The sequence below is a fragment of the Triticum aestivum genome, chromosome 2A (assembly GCF_018294505.1).
Source record: "Triticum aestivum cultivar Chinese Spring chromosome 2A, IWGSC CS RefSeq v2.1, whole genome shotgun sequence".
NCBI lineage: Eukaryota > Viridiplantae > Streptophyta > Magnoliopsida > Poales > Poaceae > Triticum > Triticum aestivum.
The window spans coordinates 606,174,310-606,201,161 of NC_057797.1; the positions used below are offsets into that span (position 1 = coordinate 606,174,310).

The 26,852-nt window shown below is 48.9% G+C and overlaps 3 protein-coding genes across 3 annotated transcripts; 1 reads left to right on the forward strand and 2 right to left on the reverse strand.

Moving 5' to 3' along the window:
* Window positions 1-6,886: 6,886 nt before the first annotated feature.
* Window positions 6,887-10,845, forward strand: LOC123189694 (adenine phosphoribosyltransferase 2; the record flags this gene model as incomplete). The annotated part of the gene is given in 7 exon segments (XM_044602175.1): window positions 6,887-6,953; window positions 7,071-7,181; window positions 7,935-8,027; window positions 8,247-8,396; window positions 8,982-9,040; window positions 9,685-9,760; window positions 10,534-10,845. Coding segments are annotated over 6 exon segments (537 nt in total), but the record flags the coding sequence as incomplete, so codon positions are not given.
* A 708-nt stretch (window positions 10,846-11,553) lies between these two features.
* On the reverse strand, window positions 11,554-12,449 carry LOC123189695 (uncharacterized). Its single transcript, XM_044602176.1, has 2 exons — window positions 11,923-12,449; window positions 11,554-11,831 (listed from the first exon to the last, which is right to left on the reverse strand). Exons 1-2 carry the CDS (start codon window positions 12,343-12,345, stop codon window positions 11,727-11,729), a joined length of 528 nt encoding a protein of 175 aa, XP_044458111.1. The 5' UTR covers window positions 12,346-12,449; the 3' UTR covers window positions 11,554-11,726.
* A 4,136-nt stretch (window positions 12,450-16,585) lies between these two features.
* Window positions 16,586-18,149, reverse strand: LOC123185682 (septin and tuftelin-interacting protein 1 homolog 1-like). Its single transcript, XM_044597525.1, has one exon. It carries the CDS (start codon window positions 18,075-18,077, stop codon window positions 16,977-16,979), a length of 1,101 nt encoding a protein of 366 aa, XP_044453460.1. The 5' UTR covers window positions 18,078-18,149; the 3' UTR covers window positions 16,586-16,976.
* Between the last annotated feature and the right edge of the window lie 8,703 nt (window positions 18,150-26,852).

Below are 26,852 nucleotides of genomic sequence, written 5' to 3' on the forward strand. Positions count from 1 at the left end.
GGGGGGGGGCGAATATCGCAACCTCAATGCTTTCTTTAATAAGCTTGGGATCTCTCATCGTTTATCATGTCCTCATACACATCAGCAGAACGGCCCTGTTGAGCGCAAGCATCGACATATAGTTGAGACCGGACTCACCCTCCTGGCTCATGCGTCTGTACCTTTTCGTTTTTGGAGTGACGCCTTTGCTACAACATGTTTTCTTATTAACCGTCTACCTACGCGTACCATTAATATGAAAACTCCTATTGAGCTCCTTCTACATGAAATTCCTGATTATACCTTCTTTAAGGTGTTCGGGTGTGCGTGTTGGCCTCATCTTCGTCCCTATAATTCTAGAAAGCTTGAATTTCAGTCTAAGAAATGTGTGTTTCTAGGTTATAGCTCTCTTCATAAAGGCTACAAGTGCCTTCATGTGCCAACAAATCGTGTCTATATATCTCGTGATGTTGTCTTTGATGAGAACGTCTTCCCCTTTTCCTCCATGCCGCAGCAACCTTCCACACCACCATCTATGCATTCATCTCCTCTTATGCTTGGCCAATTTGAAGATGTTGCATATTCGCCTGTGTTGTTACCTAACCATGGTGCAGGTGTTGGACGTGGTGCTCGCCTGGAACTTCTTCCGGATACAACTCCCGTCGCGCATGTTGACCGGTCAGTGCACGTGCATGCACCCGTCGTCGACCCCGCCTCTGGCGCCGTGCCCGTCCATGCAACTGGACCGGCGCTGGTCTCCGACACTGGGCCGGTGTCATTCGAGGCACGGTCCACGACAGTTGAGGCGCGGCCCATGACCCCGCCGCTCTCCCCTAGGCGGCTCGAGCGGCCTCCGTCCCCGCCTCCACGCCTGGACTCGCCTCCGTCGTCGCCTTCTTCGACCGCTCGTATGTCCCTGCCGCCCCTTTCGCCTGGGTCGGCTGGGCCTACCGACGACTCGCCTGAGCCCTCGCCTGGGCTCCCGTCGCCCGCTCTGCCGTCATCCTCTCCCATGTTGGCGCCGCCGGATCCCGTTCCCGTTGCACTGCAACGCCCGCATACTTGAAGCCGCAGCGGTATTGTCAAGCCCAAGCAACGTCATGATGGTACTGTCACATATTTGGCTGCCTGTCTTGCTCATACTGTTGCAGATCCCACTGATGAACCACGCCACTATGAGGTTGCTATGAGTATTCCTCACTGGCGGGCAGCTATGGAGCAAGAGTACAACGCTCTTCTTCATAATAAGACATGGACATTGGTTCCTCCTCTGCCTCGTGTCAACGTTATTGATTCGAAGTGGGTTTTCAAAGTCAAGAGACATGCGGACGGGTCTATTGAGCGCTACAAGGCGCGTCTCGTGGCTAGAGGGTTTAAGCAGCGACAGGGTCTGGACTACGAGGACACATTCAGCCCGGTTGTTAAACCTACTACCATTCGGCTTCTTTTGTCTCTTGCAGTCTCTCGTGGTTGGTCTCTTCGACAGCTTGATGTGCAGAATGATTTTCTCCATGGGTTGCTTGAAGAGGAGGTTTACATGCGGCAGCCACCAGGGTTTGTTGATCCAGATCAGCCTCATCATCTTTGTCGTCTGACGAAGGCGCTCTATGGACTGAAACAGGCACCTCGTGCCTGGCATGCTCGTCTTGCTTCGGCTCTTCGTACTCATGGATTCGTTCCGTCGACAGCTGACAGTTTGCTGTTCTTATTTCAGCGTCCCAGTCTGACTGTGTATTTGCTTGTGTACGTGGATGATATTATTCTGGTCAGTTCTTCTGTCACGGCTGTTGATGCTCTTGTGACTACTCTTGGCAGAGATTTTGCGGTTAAAGACTTGGGACAGCTACACTTCTTTCTAGGCATTGAGGTTGCACATCAGTCTCGTGGCAGCTTGGCTCTCACCCAGAAAAAGTACTCCCTTGATCTCTTGCGCCGTGCTGGTATGCTCAAGTGTAAGCCGTCACCCACGCCCATGTCCTTTACGGATAAGCTCTCGGCCACTGCTGGTTCTCCTCTTTCTTCTACGGATGCTACGGAGTATCAGAGTATTGTTGGTGGCTTGCAGTATCTGACTATCACCCGTCCTGATCTTTCATTTACGGTTAACAGGGTATGTCAGTATCTTCATGCTCCTACAGATGTGCACTGGTCTGCTGTGAAGCGCATTCTTCGTTATGTGCGTCTCACTGTCTCCTATGGTCTTCATCTGCGACCTAGTTCCTCTACTGTTCTCTCTGCATTCTCAGATGCTGATTGGGCTGGGTGTCCAGATGACAGGCGATCCACGGGGGGACATGTTGTATTTCTGGGTCCTAATTTGATCGCCTGGAGTGTGCGCAAGCAAGCCACTGTTTCTCGCAGCAGCACAGAGGCTGAGTACAAAGCAGTTGCCAATGCGACTGCTGAGCTTATCTGGATTGAGTCTTTGCTTCGAGAGCTGGGAATCTCCCAGTCACATCCTTCAGTTCTTTGGTGTGACAACATCGGTGCTACGTTTCTTTCGACAAACCCGGTGTTCCATGCACGAACCAATCACATTGAGATTGACTATCATTTTGTGAGGGAACGTGTTGCACAGAAGCTACTACAGATCAAGTTTATCTTCTTAAAGGATCAACTTGCCGACATCTTCACCAAGCCTCTACCTTCTCCCATGTTTGAGGTCTGTAGGCGCAATCTCAACCTCCTAGATGCATCAGGAGTGAGTTGAAATTGAGGGAGGGTGTTAGACTTTGTAACATAGCCCAACTGTGTAATAGGTATCATGTATTATTATAAGTATATGTGATAGGCCATCCCTAGATGGTTAAGCCAATTCCCACAAATCCTACGTCTAATAGCCGGCCGGCCGGCCAACAGCGTGCCTACGGCCGCGCGCGCGCGCGTAGCCATGGGCGCATGCGCATGCATGCAGTGGCAGCCGCTGTGCAAGCTGAGCGAGGGCACAGTGACGTTCGGCGCGGGCAGGCAGGAGGCAGCCAGCCGGTTCGCGGCGTCGTCGAGCGAGCGTACTGGACGGGACAGACTAGTGCTTGTAGGTAAGGTACAGGCAGGTCGCAGGGTGGGGCGGGGAGATCACATGATAATTCAATGCGAAAAGACGTGATGCTGGCGCTGCGGAATCCGCCGTGTGCTGCGTGCCGCTGGTGGACGTGCGCGTGCCACTGTTCGAGCGTACCCGGACGGATCTCCTCCCTGTGCCCGCGCATACCCGTCGATCTCCCCGACCGTGATGCTGCGCGTGACGACATTTCTTCTTCCCAGCCAGTACGTGTCGGTACGTACCTCTCGGCAGGTGAAAACCACCGCGCTGTTTCTTTTCTTTATTACATTTTCTCAAGAAAAAAAAGAGCTCAACTTGTAGTATATTAATTGTCAATGTCCTTGGAAATTATGTTAAAATTCTTAGGCGTGTCAGAATCTTCTTCCTCCCGCATCCATAAATGGCGTGCCTCGAGCAAAGCTCAATACCGCCTCTAAGTCTCCGCCTGGGTGTTTATACAAGCAGTGTCCGGAAAGTCATCAATGTGTATCGAAAGACATCGACAACCGCAATCAACGTAACAAATCACCATCCCACGGAAGAACACTGGGCATGCAAATTTAGAACCTCTAGGGTATCCTTCGACCCTGCTTTAGTTCAATCAAATGGACTGAAATTTCAAAGGTAATGTGAATTCTAAAATTTTAGTTCATTTGGTTGAGCTAAGGAGACGTCTCGCCGCCCCAGTCAAGACATAAAGACTCCCTAAAAACAGCCTACACCAAAATGCACACACCGCTGTACACCAAATCCGGGCTAGACATTCAGCTCATCGCCATCTGGGACAAAGTCTCTAGGGACCCTCGGATGCCATCAACACATGCAACGTCGCGGTTGGCACCACAGTCCAGAAGCACCATCACAGTTGGCCAAAACCCGCTGCATCAAACTCCCATATGGACATATCCTGTCCATCGCAGTTGGCGATGCCCGGTGGCAAGAAGGTTGGAGAAGCTACGGACAACTAGGTCTTCTAGCGGCGGCAGGCAGGTCTTACCCTCCGACGTCTAATGAAATTGTTGCAACCAAGTTGAGCCCCACGTCGTTTGTTTATTTTTACGGATCTCTCACTCTTCCTTCTTCGTGCTTATTACAGAGAAACACACAACACCAACTTCTAACATTTCTTTTCTTTTTTGGAAAGGACTAAGACCATATATTAAGTATAATATGTCTTCAAACACACTCTTACAAAAAGAAAAATATATCCAAATCCTTGAGGGTCCTGAAGTCTTCTTCCTCCTGCATTCGTTGACGGCACGCCATGAGTAAAGCTCATTGTCGCCTTAGGCCACTGTTTCAACCCAGGAGTTTATAGAAACCGCTCAGCCGAAAAGTCATTGATGTAGATCACAAGGAGTCGACGGCCACGATCTACATATCAAATCCCTGCCTTGGAGAAAAAAAACGTCGAAGAGGACCTTCAAATACTCAAAAGACTACGAGTATTGGTCGAATCCAGACAGGTCCACCAGAAGCCAAAACCAATCAAATCCAGGAAGATCCACCCGAGCCACACACCATGCGTTGTGAGCCATGCTCGATGCTACGTTTGGGACTCCGCATCACCACCCCGACGCCACGACCAATACACACAAAGTGTTCGCCCAAATCTGAAAGAATCCAAACAATGTAGACACTGCCTCTCAGATCCAATACCAACATCAGAGAGAGACATCGCATCAGAGGAAGATCAGGAGGAACCATATTCTCCACCGCCATCGCCGTCGTCGAAGCCAAATCCATGGACAAGCAAATACTGTAATTGAAACAAACTAGACTATTGGATGGACGCGGGACAAGATCCCGGGGTTCCTTTCCGTCCCGCTACGCGGAGCGGTCGGTGGAGGCGAGGGAACTCTGATGATGATGGTGTCCGGGTTTCCCTTGATCGTGGCATCTAGGTGAGGCGAAGCGTGTATAAAGATACCATATTCTACCGCGCAATTGACAGAATTTTCTGACCCGTGGATTTTTTTTGCATGTGTTTGAGTAAAAAAGATTCAACAAAAGTAGGTCTGCTACACCCTAAAAAGCATCGATAAGAAAAAAAATGTATGGACAATATTGTTATGTGATTCCTTTAGTGTATTTGAAAAAAACATATAGTGCATACACAGACCCTTCCGAACACACACACACACACACACACATCTGTATGATCACTTGCATGCCCTATCCATATGAACACCTTTGAGATAATGAATCGACAAATCTTGGGATTGATGTAGTCTCTATAGACGCCTCGTAGTTGAGGGGTACGCCATACCGTTGAAGAAATAGCACCGAAAGCCTAAAATAAATGCAGAAAAATACAACCATGCAGGTCAAGTCTAGGACTTGAACTATATATAATGGACATGTTCCATCAATAGTAATCTAGTGAAACGGAAGAACCTGTGCACCAAGTTTTTGGGACCGTTGGATACAAATCTGAGGGACACAAGATGGATCGTTGGCATGTTTGTGAACATGCTCATACTTTATGATAATCAACCCACATTCCACAGTTTGCCCTATCCCATAATCAAATCCATGTTTTTATTTCCATCTCCAAACACAACAAGATTCTTATATTTTTGAACCACATGCTCGGATTTGAATCTGGTTTGACCAGCATTTTTGTTTTGACGAGACGTTCGAGACAAGCCCAATATGGGATATGTGTTAAAAAACGTAAAAGCATCGACGAAACATTTACAAAAATTGCAATAGTGCTTCATTAAATTTACTAAGAGATGCCCTTCATATTAAGTTTCATTTTAAAAAACAGACAAAGGATTGCGGAAATAGAAGGACTACTTTGCAAACATGCGAGCAACTCATCTTTTGGCTTGATCCTCTCCCTCAGGTTCACAACCAATGGCTCAACTAGAAGGGGTGCAACCGGTGCATAAATTGGACTGGTGCATGGAATATGTTCGCATATGATCCGTTTAGTGTTTACCGAGCTTTTTGTCCGCATTTTTTAGTCAATCACATGTTTAGTATACATCATTGTTTGATAAACACACGTCTACTACATCCTTAATTGCATCTTTGAAAAAAATCACAAAATTTGGAAATAGTTTAGTTTCTACATATTTTTAACTGTTTTCAGTTTTGCTTTGTCAACCGCAGAAACCGCCACTAGAAATCTTGTCGGTCATCACTCGGCATGAACCGTGGGCTATATCATATCAGAAACAATGGAACAATGAGATCCAGTCAATCGCTGGTTGAGCCAACAATGAAAGAGAAGAAGAAAGGTGGTTTTCTGCAATTTACTCCGATGCGCAAAGGCAAAGGAAAGCGCGTGCCGTGTAATAAAAACTATAAAAAAAGAATACGAACCGGACGCGGTAAAGAGGTGAAACACGTCTCGATCAGCAGCCGCTGGCGGTCCTCGAAGCGAAGTGGTAAAACTTGTGCTGGGAGAGTGATCTCCCCTCCCGTGGCTGGAACGGCCAACGCCCCACCGGGTCACCATTCATGAACCGGGGAGAGGTTGGCCACTGTCCGGTGAGCGAGCGCCGAGCCGAGCCCTCCTTCTCTACGCAAACACGGCACAGGTGGTCCTGCATACCGGCTGGTTTCCAAGGATAATAAAAACTACCCCTCCCTACGCTCTCACACTGCCTCCCTCCCGGCTACGTCCACCCGGCGCCTCCGCCCGTCTCCTCTGCTCGTGTTTATTTATACACACACGCGCACACCTTTCTCCCTAGCCACCACTACTCACTACTCAGAGGAAGGAAGATCAAACGACGAAGCAAAGCAAAGCAAGCATCGAGCGTCGGCGTCACGGGCATGGGGGAGCAGGGCACCAGCGGCAGCGAGGGCGGCGGCAAGGTGGCGGAGGCGCAGGCGCCGGCCAAGAAGGGCGCCGCCGACCCGCGGCTCCAGGGCATTTCCGACGCCATCCGCGTCGTCCCGCACTTCCCCAAGCCAGGTCCGTCCGTCCATCCCCGTGCGAAACCATTACTACTACTAACTAACCATAACCCTCCTGTGTTCCTGTCTGACGTGCTCTCGTCTGGTCGGCCGGTCGTTGGTGCCGCGCGCGCAGGGATCATGTTCAACGACATCACGGCGCTGCTGCTGCGGCCGGGCGTGTTCAAGGACGCCGTGGACTTGTTCGTGGAGCGCTACCGCGGCATGGGCATCGCGGCCGTCGCAGGTAAAGAAATTACTCCACCCTTATCCGCTCTCTAGTCAATCATGCAGTGCAGGCAGGAGCCATGTGCCGTCCACGCACGCGCGTGCGCTCTGGTGCCGGCCCGTGCGTCTTTCTTTAATGCCGCTGAGAGCGCGCCGTTGGCCCGGTGCGCCGGTGCTGTGGAATATACCGCCGCCGGGCGCCGGCCTGCTGCTACTAGCGGCGTCTTCGGGCTCTCTTTGTCTCCCCCGCGCCGCTCTGCCGGCGATCAGGTCATCACCACCGCGCCACCGGCCCGGCGCGCCACTTGTACGGCCCGCGGTGACCGGGCCGGGCCAGCGGCATCGCCTGTACCTGTACGCGTTGAATGCCCGGGTCACAGGGGGCGTGCATGTAGCCGGCGGGCGATTGGGGGGAGATCGCGCGGGGACCGTGGTCACCTCATCGGACGGCCGAGGTCGATCGCGCACATGCGGTGTCGTCCCGCCGGTCCTCGCGTTCGCGCGTACGCTTGCTGGCGTGGCTCGGTACCCCTGCTGGTACAAGAGCACAGCGATCTGGTTAACTCCGCTGTTTGCTGCGCCTGGCTTATGTCAGCACCTAATGCCACCGTGACGTGATTACGTACACGTACCCTAGCCATGCTGTATATACGGCGAACAATGAATGATGGCCGCCGGCTGCATGTATTTCGTGGTTATCCCTGCAGTATCTGTAATTCTGTATGCTTCCCTGACCTGTACGTCTCACTATATTTCATGTTGCTGCTACTAGGCATTGAAGCAAGAGGATTCATATTTGGCCCCGCGATCGCGTTGGCCATCGGGGCCAAATTCATACCGCTGCGCAAACCCGGCAAACTCCCAGGTAATATAAATCCATAGGTGTTGGTATCAAATGATGTGCTGCGAGGAGTACCAATGCATACTGAATCTCTGAGCACATTAACCATGTCGATTTCTGAAAAGTTTCATTCATTCAGAATAGCTTCATCAAATGTTGTTACCATATTAAGGAAACAAACAAATCGTTACTACTAGTAGTTTCCAAACTGTGCTAATTTTGCTATACAAACAATTAATCAAGGTGCGGTGATTTCCGAGAATTATACGCTCGAGTATGGGACGGATTGCTTGGAGATGCATGTTGGAGCCGTCGAGCCCGGCGACCGTGTGGTGGTCGTGGATGATCTGGTTGCAACCGGCGGGACACTTTCTGCAGCCATAAAACTTCTTGGTGAGCCCCTCCCTCTTGTTCTCACTACATGAAATGTGAATAATCCTTTAATACAAGGCTCAATTTGGAGCTTCTGCTACACTAGGACTCTAGCACTAGTCCAGTAAATAAATCGAAGAGGGATAAGTAAGTCAAAGGATGTGTGATGCTGATATGGAATAATCTCTCATAGCCTTGCCAAAAAAGACACATTGAGTATCATGCAATGTAGCCACTTAAGCATCTCAACAACTTAGTGATAAGTGACAACATGTAGAGTAGAGGACCATCATGTTTTCTTGACAAGAAGCAAAGTTTTCCCGTGAGCGTGACAAATTCCTGTTTGAAAGATAAGCCCTATATATGGGGGGTAGCTACTAGCTAATTGCATAAAGGTGTGGCTTGATGCGACTGGACGCATAATTTCAATCTTTCCATGCTACCAAGAGGAAACTTTGTAGATAAGTATGAAGCATCCACGCCACAGAGAGACGAGGAGTTCTAATTACATGTCTCGCTCAATCATATGAATATATCATGAGCTAACAACATGAGAATGTCTTTTGACTAATATTTCCATGATTGATGCAATTATTTGCATTCCAGAACGCGCTGCAGCTGACGTTGTTGAGTGTGCATGCCTCATCGGACTCCCTAAGTTTAAGGTACGCAAGGGCTAAGGTGAAACAACTCTATAGCTAAAAAGTTACTACTACGAGTGTTGCATTATGTGAATAGGACAGATATAAATGAGAAAACAATGAACAAAATAAGCAACGAACAAAGTTACTACTACAAGTGTTGCATGTTTGGACTACATACGGATGTATATAGACATACGTTAGAGTGTAGATTCACTCATCTTGCTTGGTATGTAGCCCATATTAGAATCTCTAAAAAGACTTGTATTTAGGAACGGAGGGAGTACATTATCTAGAAGAATCCTAATTTGCACACTGCAGGACATCTCTATTTTACTTACATGGACACATCAACTTAGGCTTATAGGTTGAACATACTTGCTGTAAATTGAACATATCAGGGATTGTGAGCAAAAGTGAAAACTTGTGTTTGTAAAATATTCCACTAGTAGAAACACTACATACCCCCCAACAATGGTAGCTTTTCATATCATCGCATCAAGAATATACACATTATTCAAACTTTTTTAATAAACTGACTACGTAAATATATTGTATAGCTTCATTTTAAATCTAGCAAATGTATTTAATACATGGAAAGCACATATTTCCAAGAGAGGCGTGACCCAGCTGCCTTTTCAAATTTATTAACTTCATATATTCTGCAGGATTTCTACAAGCTCGATGGAAAGCCAGTTTACATACTGGTGGAGTCCAAAAAGTGAAATGATGATGATTGATCAGGCAAGTGTGAAGTGTTCATAGTTTCATGGTTGAAATATCCCCCAGTAGTTTTTGTTAATGTTTTTGAGTGAATTCCAGTTTTTACCCCTAAGTTTAACATCCTTGACGCTAATTGCCCCATTTAAGAGAATTTCATCCATTATACCCCATTTAACAAAAGTGTTGCCACAAATTACCCCATTTAAGTGAATCGGTTCAGCCTGTAGAAAAATCGCCAAGGAAAAAACCGACGATGTGGCACGCCATGTGGACCTGGTAATCGGGGCCCACCAATCAGAACACTCACAAAAAATAGAAAAGGGTAATTTGTGGCAACACTTATGTTAAATAGGGTATAATGGATGAAATTCTCTTAAATGGGGTAATTAGCATCAAGAATGTTAAACTTAGGGGTAAAAACTGGAATTCACTCATGTTTTTTCAACATATTATACAACACGGCTAGGTTATCAATTAACTAACTCATGTTCTTGTACAAATACACTATTACAAATTGAGGAGTAAATGATACTATCCAGGGGTGATGCTATCTATCGACACTATCCATTTTGTAAATGTGTAATTTCTTGAGTAACCGTTCTTAAGTAAAGACAGATGACAACCTCACTAGGCATCAATTATAGATAGACGCTTAGTTACTTCGTGTAGAACTTCCGCATTAAGCTATTCTCCACAATCCACATCCGCCTTTTTCTGAAACAGGAGAGCATGTGCCGTTTAGTCTAATAATCCAGAGGTTCTGAGTACTAATTCTGGCCTTTTATCTTCTTCAGAAAAAGGATCACAGCTTCATTCCTTTGCAAGAGCGCATGGTGGATGTGTCTTGATAACTCTGCAGTACACTGTCAGGGGCAGCTGCTATTGCTAAGTGTCTTGGTGGAGAGGGTGAGATAGATGAGATGTAGTCTTCCTAGCACTAGTTTTCCAGTAGTGGAGTATTTGATGAGAGCTTGTAGCTATTTCTGTCGGGAATCACCACTGTTAGCTGCAAAGAAAAGAACCATCCTGCTGTTCAGGTTCTTTTTATGAGAATTTTTTGTGTATCTCCGCATTAGTTTATCCCATTGTCTCTAAATTTTTTTGAACATTATTGTCTCTAAAATTATATCGCCCTAAGATTGCAGCTCTAGTTGCAACTATCTAGCGCTTCAAACAAGGGAAAAAATTCTAAAAAAAAGTTACATAGGTAGTTTCTGAACTTAAGCTATGAAAAAAGAACAGCCTGGTTCAGGAGGTTTGATCAGTTCTTCTGAGCAAAATCTTGCCACGATGCCGATCTTGGCACACCTGCGGTGCGCGGGAGCTGCTGCTGGGACGCCGATCTCAAAATGCCGGAGCCGGAAGGAGTCGTGAACTGCTGCTGCGATGCCGACCTCGGCATGTGGCCGGAGCAGAGCAGCGGGGAGCTCGCCGTGTGGGGGTCGCCGAACTGCTGGCACGAGACCGACCTGCATACCGCTGGCGCGGTGGAGGCGGCACCGGAAGGAGCCAGGATGGTCGGTGGGCGAGCAGATGCACTGCCCCTTCGCCTTCGCTGGCACCTTCGCCGCCGTGGCGGCGATCTTGGAAGCCATCTTCAGAGCTCCGGGACTCTTGGGTTCGGGCCGAACTTGAAAGTCGATTTTGTCGGGTGTTGTTGATCCGGCGCGTTTGTTTTTGTTGCGATTCCCACAGGGAGATTATAACGGAATTGCAGGGTGGATTTCGTGTCAGAGTTCAGGTTCGTTACGATTCCATCAGGAACCGTGTCAGATGGGTTGCAAACCGAAACAAACTGACGGAAAAGTAGGACGTAAACTGAATGGAGAAACTTAACTGGTGATAGTTACAGTACATGACAGGCAACTTACAAACCATCGATCTGACCATCTAATCTGTTGTACAACACGCTCGAACTCACCAATAATCAAAGAGAAGAACAAGAAGTCGCGGGCGCGATCGATCGATCGGTCGGCGGATTCAGACTTCAGAGCATTGGCAGCATCATCTGGAGCAGGGGAGCCGGCCGGGAGCGGCGGTGGCGCGCCTTGAACTTCCTGATGGCCGCCGTGAGCACCCTCCTCCACCCCTCCTGAACAACCCAAGCCAACAGAAACCTCGTAACCCAAGGCCGATTCGGGGAGCTAGCTTAAGCTTGGAGGGGTTCATGTGCAGGGAACTACCTTGGTGGGGGCAGGCGACGGCAGCGGCGGCGATAAGTCCAGCTTCGCCCTGCCGGTGTCGTGGAGGTCGAGGAAAGAGCCGTCCCGCCGCAGCCGCCGGCGCCGCCACCTCGACCTGCTGCCGCCTCCGACGGCAGCGTCCTTGAGCCTGCTCCCGGCCCGCGCCCGGCGCTTCAGCTTGGCGATGAGGAAGTCTCTGGAGCCGGAGGCCGGCGACTCGCTGGGGATCTTGTTGACCGGGGACCAGATGCCGCTCTGGCAGTAGTCGAAGTCGTAGGCGGAGGAGTCGGGGAACTTGCCGAGGAGGCCCCGCGACATGGACTGCTCCAGGTACTCCACCGTCACCACGCGCTCCACCACCAGCACCGCGGCGCCCGGGTTGCCGTTGTCGCCGCCGGCGTCTGTCTCTGCTGCGCTGTTCATCTTGGCTTAAGGCTGGACAAGTGCTTGGAATTGAGAGGGAGCAGAGGGAATGGAGAGCGTGGTGATCGGAGGAAGGGAGGGAAAGGGGTGGGAAATGGAGCAGATCGGTGGAAGTAACCGTTGCGGTGTCTAGGCGGGCACTCGACCGTTGGGATCTCGAGGGTTCGTGGCACTGATGAGTGGGGTCTCGAACTGCGTGCACCAAAGCTGATGTGTACGCCAAAGCTTGTCATTTGTTTTTCTTTTGCGACAAAGTGTTTTTTAAGAGAGATTTAAAAATGTTAATTAATTAAAATGTCAATGAATTAAAATGTTATTACGATCATTCATTATAAAATTGACCACATAGGGCGGAGCATCATTAACAAGAATACCATCCCATCTACTCCCTCCGGTCCTTTTTAGTTCGCATATAAGATTTAACTGAAGTCAAGCCTCGTAAAGTTTGACCAACTTTATAGAAAAAATACCAACATTCACAATCTGAAATCAATATCAATAGATGTGTCATGACTTAAAGTTTCATATTGTATAACTTTAACATGGTAGATGTTGATATTTTTTTATATAAATACGGTCAAACTTTATGAAGTTTGACTTCAGAGAATTCTAATATGCAGAGTAAAAAGGACCGGAGAAAGTATTATTGAAGCTAAACTTCGCAATCATATGGGCCACAACATTAGCATATTTAAACTTATTTATAAGCTTTGATAAACTCCTCGATTCCTTTTTCAAATCGGCCAGTGAGGACCTGTCAGCTATTTCATTTGCAAGGGACGCAACCACAAAAGTATAGTCAAATCTTCAAAATTATAGGATTGTGAAAAGTGATATCTATATATAGACTAGCAAGACATGCTCGGAGTTCCGCCTCCTCCACGCTTTTACAAAGCCCAGGACCTTCCCCGAAGAGTCACTGGCCACCATGCCCACACTTGCAGCGCTAATGCTCTCCACAAAGCTTGCATCAACATTAATCTTAATATAATCAGAAGGAGGGAATTGCCATAATACCTGAGTTTCCAAAGGATTAGGACCAAGTTTTAATCCAGACAACGAACCTTTACCTTTATTTTTCGAGTCCACCTCTGGACAGGAGTGAATTTGCGACAAATGACGACCAATAACTCTCCACAAAATTAGCAGAGGCCGAGACAAGTTCCTTCACCGTACCAAATATGAAGTCATTTCTCAAATGTCTGGCTCTCAGAAAATGAATATAATTTGGTCAAGCAGAGTAACACTCAATTGGTCCAAAAGAATAAGAAACCAATCAGACCCCGAATGCTTGAAAACCTCCTCCCCAGGTAGATCTCATATGTCCCTAATGGCCATACGCAACGCATATGCCTTAGGGCACCTGACTAGTGCATGAAACGTACTTTCATCTTCCACTCCACAAATAAAGCATGTACTGAGAGTGCTTGGTGGTGCAAAACTCTGTTTACCTAGACGTCCAAACTATTCGTAGCGACACGCCACACAAAAATCCGGATTCCAAATAATATCCCAAACCTTCGTCTTCCCCAACACAGTGCCATTATATTGCCCTTCGTCTTCTTTATGTCCCTTTAGATTAAGCACAAGCATATATGCGATTTTAACCGAGCATAAATCATTCTTCTCAAAGTGCCAAGCTATAAAATCACCTTCTCCTGATCACTGAAGACGTAAACTTAATATCTCCCCTGCATCATGTGGATAAAATAAGTGCCTAACCAAACTCTCATGCCATCTCCTCGGTTCCCTCAAAATCAAGTGAGACACCCATTTGATGATGGTCCTGTTATTCTTTGCAGTAACTTTAAGGCCAGTGATTCTTGGTAGCCAATTATCTCTTCAAATATTAATATTAGACCCCATTACATACTCTCCAAATAACACCAGATTTCAGTAGGTTCAAACCATGCAGAATACCTTGCCAAGGGAGCGAAGCCGATTGTGGGAAAACAGGTCCAAACCATGCAGAATACCTCGTCAAGGGACGCGAAGCCGATTGTGGAAAACCAGTGTCAAGGATATACCCCTGGGGATAATATTTCGCCTTCATCATCTTTGCGCATAAGGACCCTTCATCATCTTTGCGCATAAGGACTCAGGGTTAACCACCAATCTCCAAGCCTGCTTAGTGAGAAGAGCTTGGTTAAATCATCTGAGATCACGGAAACCCATACCTCCCTCACCTTTAGGCCTAGTCAATTTGTCCCAAGCCAACTGGTGGGTTTTCCTCCTATCATCCTCGTCATCCCACCAAAAATTCCTTATAATCTGGGATAGCTCCTTGCAAAGCGATGTCGGGAACTTGAAGATACCCATGGCATAAATTAGAAGAGTTTGAAGAACTTATTTGATCAAAGTTTCCTTTGCCCCACTAGAGACATATTCTTAAATCCAATATGATAAAATTTTGAGAGCTTTTTCTTTAGTAGATTGAAATTTACCCGTCTCATTCTACCTTTAGACACCGAAAGCCCAAGAAATTTATCCTCAAAACCTTCAGCAGTAATATTCAAGATTACCATGGTAGACACTTGATTTTCCATGCTACACTTCTTCCCGAACATAATATAGCATTTATCTGTACTCAATAATTGCCCAGTCCCCTTCTTGAAAGTTGAAAGAATATTTCTAATCATCAACGCTTGATCAATGGACCCCTTGAAAACATAAGGAAATCATCGGCAAATAAAAGATGAGATATACCCAGAGCATGCCTATTCACCTTGAAATCTTGGAGAACTCCTCTAGCACATGTATCCCGAAGCAACAAAGAAAGAGCCTCCGCCACCAGCAAGAATAGGTACAAACATAAAGGGGAGAACGACTCCAAAAGTTGACCATTAAAGCGCACAGAAACTTTGACAGATGTGACACATGCCATAATCCATTTTATCCAAACTATATCAAAGCCCAAAGCACCCATCATTCTTTTCAGAAAGTGACAATCCACCTGGTCATACGCTTTGGCTAAATCCAATTTATAAGCACAAATTTTCCCGGACTGTCCTTAAGCATGCTAAAAAAATGCATACATTCAAGGGCTATAGGAGCATAACTGTATCATTTACCCTATCCGGCATTATACCCATGATGAAAAACTGTTTAACTGCACGAATAATATCCTCTTTGAGCAGTCACCAATTCCGCTGAAAAAAAATCTTGTAGGAAAACCATCAGGACCTGGAGCTTTAAGGGGGCCAAAAAATCTTGCTACAAAAAGACGAGGCGTTGGAGCTTGTTGTCGGTGAAGAGGGTGTTGATCTTGGTCCACACGACACAAGCGTCATCATCCTCGGAGACGACCGTGTGGAAGATGTCTGCCGAGACGGTGAGGTAGAACCAGCGGATGAGGGTGGCCTCAATAGCAGACTACTCCGGGTCGCCTGCCATGACGGCACTGCCGACGGAGCCGTCGATGTGCTCGAGGAGGTAGTACTCTCGCAGAAGACAAGGTTGAAGTAGGTCTTCCACGCGTAGTACGAAGAGTTGGATTGATCCAGTTTGATGGGGACGCGGGTGGGGATGTCGAGGTTATGGACGTCGGCGGCGGAGGGCTCGGGTCCGACGAAGGGACTGGAGTTACCGAAGAAGGTGGAGTGGGGGGAGTCCATGGTGCGGTGGCACGGGTAGGGTTTGGTGTAGCGGCGGCTCGGGTTAGGGTTTGTGGGAGCGGCAGCTAGTGTTGGTGGTGGCGGCTACAGAAGAGGGGTGGGAGGCAGCGGCGGCAAGGGAGAGGTGCGGCGGCTGCGGAAGAATAGGAGGACAGCGGCGGTGGCGGCGGCTGTAGGGGTGGCGGCGGCAGGGAAAGGCGGAAGCGAGGAAAGGAATCGGCGTGCTAAACTGATACCACCTTAATTGAAAAGAAATGATTGCATGCATCAATAATTCATTGATCGTGTGCATGATGTACATATATAGGTATAGGATGGACCGGCTTCTACTTATGTCCCAATATATACAAATATGCAAAAGGAAGAGAGAACATACAATGATATGAATATAAGACCCTAGTCTTATACATGTACAATAGACAACGTAGGAACATGTGAACTCTAAATTTTTGCGTTTACCATGCGGAGGATGGAATATGTCAACAGTCTGAGGGATACTTTTGCCTTTCAACAAAACAAAGATGACCAACTATAACAACATCTATGAAAATTTCGGAATCTCCCATGTAATTTTTATTATATTTAAGGTGTTTTGTATTTGTGATGAACTTTGATAATAGATTGGAATCATTTTCGCAAACAAAAAAAAACCCTATGAAAATCTAGTACTCCCTAATTTGAACTAAAAAGATGACACTTATTTTCGATCCGAGAGAGTAGTACTATGTTTCTTGGCCTGTTATTTCAGATCAGCATGGACGTTCACCAACATTTCTTGGACAATAAATCCTATAAGTACGGACTGTTTGCAACCGGTCTCCATGATTTCCCCTCCTGTTTAGTAACTGAGGGAACCTCTGCTCAAAAACATAACTTGAGTTGAGAGGAAACAATTATTCTACCACGAGAAGTCACACAGTTACAGTAAAGATGGTATTATAGATGCATGATCACCATTACATTACTAATCGTGAGTGGCTATACCACCTTACAAGCAATCTGTGTGTGGAACGTAGACTACCAACTATACCCAAGAAGGCTGTCGAGGTCTTGCGTTTCTTGATCCACCATGGCAGCGCCGGCGTCCAGACGCGCGAGCACGTGCTCGTCGGCGAGCAGCTCCGGGGTGAAGAGCTTCTTCCAGCCGGTGCACCATGCGACGGCCTCCCCGTACGACGGCTTCGCGGATTGCAGCCAGTGGCGCAGCGCGCTCTCCCATTTGTCGAAGAACTCCGTTTCTTCCAAGATCGATAGCACGTCTTCGGCGTGCAGGAGCGGCGCCCACAGCATCGCCATGTGCAACGAGCTGTCCGTCTGCTTTGGGGGCGTCATCCTCAGCTCCCGCATCAGCCGTGTCAGCTCAGGCAGGACGTGGCGCCTGGCGAAGAGTTCCCAGTGCGCCGGGTCGAAGTAGTCTTTCCACGGCCGGACGATGTCGTGGCCGGCGCTGCTGATCTTGCTCTCCACGACGTCGTAGAGGCTCTCCGGCAGGTGGCCGATCAGAGGGATCCAGGGGCGTAGCCAATCGTCGCACTCCGGGTCCCACGACGGGCGCCACTGTTGCGCTTCCACGGCGAGCCTCGGCGAGAGAACCTTGTCGACGATGTAGCGCACGGTGGATGGGGGCAACGCGGCCTTCCACGCCCCTAGCGCGCGCTTCCCCTGGAGCACCTCCCCGGACTTGACGATGGCCGCCAGCGCGTCCGCTGTCTCCACGCTGCTGTCCCCATGAAGCTTCATCTCACGCAGCAGCGTCAGAGTCTTCTCGTGGCACTCTCGTTCCAGCCGCAGGGCTCCTACGACAGCCTCCCACTCACGGCACTCGTCTAAGTCGTCTTCCACCGGCGACAGCGGCGGCGCAACCTGCAGGCCGTTGTCGTAAGGCTTGTCGCGGTGGCCGATGCCGGCCCTGCGACGACGACGCACGGCGGGTTGTATTGGGACGATGATGCCTTGGCCTTGTGCGCCAAGTCCGGAGCCGTCCTTGTAGTTCCATAGCCGCATCATCTTGGCCACCGCCGCATTGGTGCACTTGTAGCTGCCCGCGGAGTCGTCGTCGTCGTCCTTGTCGAGCAGCGCCCCGTTGAAGCTGGGTTGCAGTAGCGCCATGGTTGCCATGCGACGAGAGCAAACACCGTCGCTAGCTACTGGGACTCGATTCGCCGGCGTGCTGTTCGCTCGATCGGCTGAGGCCTGTGAGAGTTGCGTACATATGGTATACGTACGCCTGATTATATTAGGGGCCGCTAATTCGATTCCGTCCTGGAGACGAGCCTTTGAGTTTGAGGCCAGCGCGAGACGCTAATTTTCCAATTTTAATTCGATTCCGTCCTGAAGACGAGCCTTTGAGTTTGAGCACGTTTCCCTTTCTAACTCTCCCATAAGTTGCCGATAAAAACTTCTGCAGTTTTGCTAAAACACATCTGTGCCTAAAGTATTGCACATTTAAGTCATATGTCATTCGTCTTACATTAAAATTCGTGTTAATATTTTCTTTTTTTTCTTTTTTATGCTTGATTCACCCACTTAGATGTGCAATAACTAGAGCACATCTAGATGTGCCCTAGACACACCCAAACTTCCGACCTCTGCTTGCCACTACTCGTGGTCGATCCAGAGACACGGATGCGCGACATGTCGACAACCGCCGGCAGCACATAGTCGTCGCCATCGCCGCCGTGGTCCAACCTGCCCGACGACCTCCTCGGCATGGTCCGCCAAAGGCTTGCCTCCCTGCGCGATCGCGTGCGCGTCGCCGCCGTTTGCAAGGGATGGCGCGCCGCCGCATCGCGTTGGCGGCCGCCGGCCAGCCCGCAGCTGCTCGTGTATCCGCTGCGTGGACGATTCGTCGGGAACAAGCTCCTGTGCGGCCCCGACGACTGCTTTGTCGTCCGCGTCCCAGACAAGATGGAAAACAAGCGGTTCGTCGGCTCGCACGACGGTGGTTGGGTCGCTGCGGTCGACGAGCGCTCCCTCGTGATCGTCAACTTCTTCTCTGGTGCCAGTGTGGAGCTCGCTCCGCTGTGCTCGTGCAATCTACTCAACGTTAGGCCAACCAGCCTGCGGAAAATCATCTTCTCCGAAGCCCCCACCTCCAGCAGCTGCATCCTCGCCGCCATCAATTACCCGGGCTCCGACGTCTTGCTATGCAAAAAAGTCTCATCCTATTACCGAAAAAAGCTTTCGCCCCGCTTTATAAATAAAGCAAACAAGAGCATACAAACATAGTCTAGTTCAGCGCGTGCACACACACCCAAGTCACATAACGAGGAGTACAAAGGTTCTGCTGAGGGCACAGCTCAACAAGCCCAGAAAAAACAACAAACAATAAAAGGACGCGGCCAAGGCACGACGTCTAATCCGGCTCCGGGGGTGGCGGAGGGGGCGGCGGCGATAGACGGACAACCATCGAGCGGAGGTCGGCGATGAAGGCGGTGATGGCGTCGCGGTCCTGAGGGCGGCTAAGCGGCCGCCATAGCTGCAAGTAATCAGACAGTTTGAAGAGAGCGTCAGTAGCCCGTCGAAGAAGAATACGCTGGATCACAAGCTTATTGCGAATTGTTCAAAGGGTCCACGCAAGAACCCCAATCTCGAGCCACCTAATGTGGCGAGAAGGGGAAGGGGAGTTTTGGAGTTCGGCAAAGAGGTCGGGGAAGTTGGTGTGGCACCAATCGCCTCCCACAGTTTCCCTAAAGCAGCTCCACAAGAATTGAGCTGAGACACAGGAGAAGAAGATGTGATTCGAGTCTTCGGGGGTACCGCACAGGGGGCAAAGGCCGGACCCAGGGCCATTGCGTTTGCGGACCTCCACCCCAGACGACATCCTACCGCGAATCCATTGCCACATAAAGATCCGAATTTTCAGTGGCAAGCGGATGGACCAGACCGCCGTAAGGGGGGAGGGACGGAGGAGGGGGCAATGGCCGGGTAGAGGGACTTGGTGGAGAATTGGCCCGAAGGCTCAAGACGCCACCGAACCTCGTCTGGGCCCGCATCCAACTCCGGTTCGTGGAGGGCGATGCAGTCGAGCAGCTCCAGCCACGCGGCGGCTTCCGAAGGCCGAAATGGTCTCCGGAAGGCGAGGCGCCCTAAGTCAATAAGGGCCCTCTCAACGGAGATTAGGGGGACGACAGCAATGGAGAAGAGGTCGGGGAAACGGGCCGCAAAGGGGGAGTCTCCCGCCCACCGGTCGAACCAGAACAACGTCGCTGTACCCGATCCAACCGAGATGGAGGTGCCAATGCGAAGGACGGGAAGCAGCTGGACAACCGATTGCCAAAACTGGGATCCGCCGGATCTCTGACAGAAGGCGAGGGGCTGTCCGCGCATGTACTTGTTTCGGATAATGTCAAGCCAGAGACCACCGTGGCCCTGCGAAATGCGCCAGAGCCAGCGGGTGAGGAGGGAGATGTTCATGCGTTTAGAGCACATGATACCAAGGCCTCCCTGTTCACGGGGCTTGCAGATGTCAGGCTATCTAACCATGTGGTATTTCTGCTTATTGTTGTCACCCGCCCAATAGAAGCGAGATTGGATTTTGGCGATCTCATGGTGAAGGGTCTCATGGAGGCTATAGAAGCTCATAAGAAACAGGAGGAGGCTAGTGAGGGAGGAGTTAATGAGGATCGTCCGAGCTGCCTTTGACAGCCACCGGCCCTACGACGGCTCCATGCGCGTTTGAAGCTTGGCCACTGTGGGGCGCAAGTCCGTGACAGTGAGCCGAGAGTCACTGATGGGGGTTCCCAAGTAGGTCGTGGGAAAGGAGCCGACGCGGCAATTGAGGCGGTTGGCGATGTCCAAGGCGACAGCCGGAGAGTAGCCCATAACCATCACATCACTCTTATCAAAGTTGATCTTGAGGCCAGACATTTGTTGGAAGCAGAGAAGAAGGAACTTGAGGTTAGCGATGTCCGTGTCCGAGCCCTCGACCATGCTGATGGTGTCGTCAGCGTACTGGAGCATGGAGATCCCGGAGCCGCCCGCTAGATGAGGGGTAATCCCACGAATGTGGCCAGCGGCTTTGGCCTTATCGAGGATGGCGGCAAGTGCGTCCACCACCATGTTGAACAGAAACGGAGAGAAAGGATCGCCTTGTCTAACCCCACAAAGGGTGGGGAAGTAAGGCCCAACCTCTCCATTGATGTTCACGGCAGTGCGACCGCAGGATACCATCTGCATCATCCGGGTGACCCAACGATCATCAAAGCCCTTCCGGAGCAAAACTTCCCGAAGGAAGGGCCAACTAACAGTGTCGTAGGCCTTATGAAAATCAATTTTCAGGAAAACCGCCTTAAGGTGTTTCGACCGAACCTCATGAATAACTTCAAGGAGAACTAAAACCCCATCCAAGATATACCGCCCTTTCATGAAGGCGGACTGGTTGGGGAGGGTAATGAGGTCCGCGAGCAGGGTCACCCTATTAGCGTACCCTTTAGCCAGAATCCTATTATGTGTGGCAAATCTTCCTAGGCCCCAACTCTTCTAAATTTACATGTGTTGCTAGATACTGTCAATAGCATTTGACTATTTACAAAAGAAATGTCCATATTACAATCCTAAACTTGACACTCGGTTTAAGATTCATACATCAACTTTAAAACCAGTCGTCTCACACCCCGAACTAACCATCCGGTCCATGAATCAACCCCCACCTAGTTTTGACTCATCAAAGCGGTTTTGACTTGAGCACCGCCACATCATATTTTGACCCTTCCCTACATGTGGGACTCACCCAGAAAAAAGAAACCATATATGGCGAGGATGGAGTGCCTCACCATGACCCCTGTACATGGGGTTCCAAGAGAGCATATCATTGATAGATCTGCTAGGGCACATGGATGCGCGAGTCTGCGAAATGTGCATGCGAGGCCGACAACCAACCATCGATGCCTCAAGGAGACCTTCGCGCGGTGCAATCGACCAATGAGACGAAGGATTCACTAGTGGTTGCTCAAGCAACAACCAAAGGTGGTCGTGGTGTCTAAGAATACACATTAATCCCAACAGAGGAAAGCCTAGAACAAAGAATTGATTGGGGGTTCCTCTTCCTTATGCTGTTGGGAAGCAGGATCGAACAAGGGCGATGCCTTGGGTGGGAAGCAGCCAATATTCTACAAGTAGGTCGTCGTGTGTTGGTCTGTACAACACGCTAGTTTGCTCGCGCCATTCCAGGGTCTTAATTGTTACAGATATATTTGGCATTTAGAGATTGGAGCAGATTAGATAACAATTATTGCCATCTTATCTCTAGAAGGCGATCCATTTACCTAGGCTCATCACATACAATGACTATATGACTATTAGAGATAAGATGGAAACAATTTATATCTAATCCGGTGCCATTAAAAAAAGGTTCCCCTGAAAAAGAAAGGAAAAGTGAACCAAATCCGGCCTAAGGAAAAACCAAATCGAAAAAAGAAGAGAAAAAAAGCTTGAAAGCTAGCTTCCAAAAACCAGCGCTCTAACTCCCGCGTATACCTTTTTAATGGGGCGGCCATGCAGTATTGAAGGATGAGGGGGGTTCCCCCCGCTTGCACCAATGCCTGTAACTGACGCAACGGGCGCCTTATAGGATATGCCTGTCGATCCATTTGTTGGGGGGAGAGGGGGGCGCTCACCCCCCACCCCCCCACACTGGCTCTGCCCTGTGTCCACACTTCCAGGTCTTTTGGCTCTATTGATCAGCGAGGTAAAAAAACTCACTCCATCCCATAATATACGACATATTTGTACTTATATTGTGGGACAGAAGGAGTACAACCTTATTGGATTATTCTATCTCACACCACGTACTTAGAGCCGAACTTTGTTTTGCCAGCTCATCGCGCTCACCACGACAACGGTGTGGATGTTCTCGTCAGCCACATCGGTCTTCATCAATTGTAGTATTCTCAGGAAGATGACGACGGAATCACGGAGGCAATTCCAGCGGCAGTCCACCTATACAGTTTCATCCTACAACGTTTCCTAGGCCAAGTGTTGTTCCTGTTATTCAAGGACAAAGTGTATGCACGATGTATTGATCGTGTGCAATATGCATGTATATATGATGTACAAGGTGGGACTCAACCTCAATCTAGACAAGGAAACATGAGGTGGGCTTGGCGTACAAGGAAACAATCTATACATGTAATATCACGTACTCAACACCCCCCCTCGCGTGCACAGTCGAAGCCTCGCCAGCGACACAAAGACTGGACCAAAACTCCTCGAAGGTGGAAGTTGGCAGTCCCTTAGTCATCACATCGGCAAACTGCTGTGCTGTCGGAACATGAAGAACTCGGATGCGTCCAAGGGCAACCTGTTCATGCACAAAGTGAGTATCAAGCTCGATGTGCTCCGTCCAATGACGATGAACGGGGTTAGCGGAGAGGTAAAGGGTGGATACATTGTCGCAATATACCATGGTAGCCAGAGAGACATCGTGATGTAGCTCCTAAAGAAGTTGCCATAGCCATGAACACTCTGTAATGGCGTTGGCCACAACTCTGTACTCCGCCTCTTCGCTGGAGTGCGATACTGTAGGTTGTCGCTTGGACGACCATGAGATTAGGGAAGGACCAAGATGGACACAATAGCCGGAAGTAGAATGCTGAGTGTCAAGGCAACCAGCCCAATCAACATCAAAGTAGGCCACCATTTCGGTAGATGAGGATGCCGTCAACGTGAGTCCGAGAGCCATAGTGCCACAAATGTACCGGATAATCTAATGGTCTGGAAGTGCACATGCCTATGTGGAAATTTCATGATAAGTAAGGTTTGTCGATCCCACAAGGAGCGAATAGGGTGGCACCACAATCCCCATAGTTGTGCTGTCATTAACACTACCGCGCTCACACCCAAACTGGAGTTTGGAAATAGTTCATTTAAGTAAGTTTCAAGGGAATGGTAAAAAGCAAGAATTAAACTAAGTACTAGAGAGAACGAAAAATAAATACTAAACTAACTAGAAGAAATAATCTAAGAGAAGTATGTGATGTTTTAGATCAGATTGCTGTCATCTAGGTACAACCTCGTTCGGTACGAGCGCGGAATAGAGTTTGGGTTTTATGACTATGCCACGTTGTGACTAAGTCAGTACATGCATTATATGATACGGTGGTCTACTTCTGCTGGGCGGCCCCTCACATAACATTATCTCCCAAGACGAGCTATATTGAGATAACTCATTCATCCTGCTTCGTGTCCCATACCTAAGGTGGCTAGCACAAAGATATTAAGGTCCTTGTGGTTTGAGGATTGGACGAAGGCATTAGGTTCTATGGACAACTGTGCTCCTAGAATAATCGTGTTTCCCCCTCAACATATCTGCACGTGTCACATCACAGGTCAACTAGTTTGCACAACCATCTATATACTTCATGTGTGGCCTAGGGAGTTGGATGTGTCCAACTACACCAATGGATAGGACATCCCCATCACTAAATTACCGAAGGTAAATATGCAACACGAAGCAACACACATAATTAGACAACACATATCAAATAGACACTTATTAATCGACCGACCCATAGCCAACAATTACTCAAATAACATCACATATAGAGGGGTTCAAGAGTTATTACAACCCATCACGGAGACTGTGATGGAGGAGGAAGAAGGGGTGATGATGGTGATGATGGCGGCAACGCCGTATGATGGTTGCGCGGCGGCGGCGGCCCATGGCCGCGCCCCATGGTGCGGCTCCCTTCCGGTCTCCTTTTAAGGTTGCAACAATGGTGTTCTTGAGGTGGATGGTGGCTGGACTTGGAGATGAGGATGATGAATGATGAATGATGAAGCTTGATGGCGGCGATTAGGGTTGGAGGTGTTTGTATAAGAGCTCTCCTATAGCCTCCTCCATTGATGTAGCATCTTCCCTTTAATCCAAGGGCTCTAGGTGAGCCCAATTCTCTCCCAAATCATCCCTTGAAGGCCAAGGAAGTCGTGGGAACAAACGGGGACGAAACCCATGAAGAATCCCGCCACGAGAGGCAACTTTCGATGCTGTGTGGAGTCCAAATGGGCTCTCAAACAAACGCGTGCAATCGCATGGAACGCCATCTTTTCTCCTCATTTCTTCGGCAACCTCCCTTCAGTAAAACGGTCGCCACTTCTTCATATGAACTCAGAATTTGACGTTCTCGAGCTCGCTGGATTCGTATGAACGAAGCCGACCCATTTCTGGTTTTAGATCTTGATTGGGGGCACTTTGGAAAAATGACCTTTTCCACCTTTGAAATGGTTAAGTCTGGGTCCTGAATGTCCATCGTTTGAACTCCTTTCATTGCGCTAAGTACTTGGGAAGTCTGCATCACCTACAAGACACACACAGACAAAGAAAACTAATAAAAACCAACTAGGAATAAAGATTATGCAATGCTCGTGGTGAAAAGGTCAAAAACTAGAAATCATGCATATGGACATATAATTGGCTAAATGGAACATGACTTGATATACAGAGATAATGTGCAACAAATGAGCTCTAAAGATGTGTAAAATATGGAGGCATCAGAATCTGCTTCACCAGGTTCCAGTGAGTGTCACGAGGAGAGTGCATATGAAGACACACCTGCTGGACAGCACACTACAAGTCTGGCCTGGTGAGCGTCAAGTACTGAAGTGCACCGACAATGGAGCGGTAGAAGGGAACATTCGATGCTGGTAACCCATCATGAGCAGAAAGCTTGGCCTTCTTATCAACATGCGTAGAGACGTGCTTGCAATTAAGCATGCCAGTACACTCGAGCAACTCGTGGGTGTACTTCTGTTGATGTAGAAAGAACCCATTAGCGCGACAAACCATCTCAATCCCGAGGAAGCTCGTGCTGTGGACTGCTATGTAACACCCTCGATGCGACTATATCTCCCACGTGTCGAGGCACGACTTAGACGCTTAATCGCATTGAAGGCATATGTCGCAAGTTAGGCAATATTCACAAACATCCCATGTAATCTAATTAATAAAAGGGGAGATAACATAGTTGGCTTACACTCGCCACGTCAATCAAGTACATAAATAACATTACATCACCCAAACACTCATGGCCTGACTACGGCGCCAAAATAAAAGATAACCCAACATGCGACACGGTCCCGATCACCCCCAACAGGGCACCACTACTGATCATCAGGAAAGGAAACATAGTAACGTTGAGAGTCCTCGTCGAACTCCCACTTGAGCTCGAGCGCGTCACCTGGAGCAGAATCATCAGGCCCTGCATCTGGAGCAATAGTAATCTGTGAGCCACAGGGACTCAGCAATCTCGCACCCTCGCGATCAAGACTATTTAAGCTTAATAGGTAGGGTAAGGTAAAAATATGTGGAGCTGCAGCAAGCGACTAGCATATATGGTGGCTAACTTATTCGCAAAAGAGCGTGATAAGAGGAGGCAAAGCGCGAGCGAGAAACTAGAGGACAACCTGCGCAAACATTACTCCAACACCGTGTCCACTTCCCGGACTCCGCTGAGAAGAGGCCATCATGGTAACTCACACGGTTGATTCATTTTAATTAAGTTAAAGTTCAAGTTATCTACAACCGGACATTAACAAATTCCCATCTGCCCATAACCGCGGGCATGGCTTTCGAAAGTACAAATCCCTGCAGGGGAGTCCCAACTTAGCCCATGACAAGCTCTCACGGTCAACGAAGGAATAGACCTCCTCCCGAGACGTTCCGATCAGACTCGGTACCTCGGTTCTTCAAGACACTTCGATAGGTTAAAACAAGACCAGTAACACCGCCCGAATGTGCCGACAAATCCCGATAGGAGCTGCACATATCTCGTTCTCAGGGCACACTCAGATGATACTAGCTACGAGTAAAACCAACCCTCAAGTTGCCCCGAGGTGGCCCCGCAAGCAGCTCAGTTCGGACCAACACTCAGAGGAGCACTGGCCCGGGGGGGGGGG

What these genes read in the sequence shown, in the direction of transcription:
- LOC123189695 (XM_044602176.1), bottom strand. Translation starts at nt 12,345, where the DNA reads ATGAACAGCGCAGCAGAGACAGACGCCGGCGGCGACAACGGCAACCCG. An exon ending in CGTCGCCTGCCCCCACCAAG is followed by an intron (nt 11,832 to 11,922) that starts GTAGTTCCCTGC and finishes TGGGTTGTTCAG; the next exon opens with GAGGGGTGGAGGAGGGTGCT.
- LOC123185682 (XM_044597525.1), bottom strand. Translation starts at nt 18,077, where the DNA reads ATGGCAACCATGGCGCTACTGCAACCCAGCTTCAACGGGGCGCTGCTC.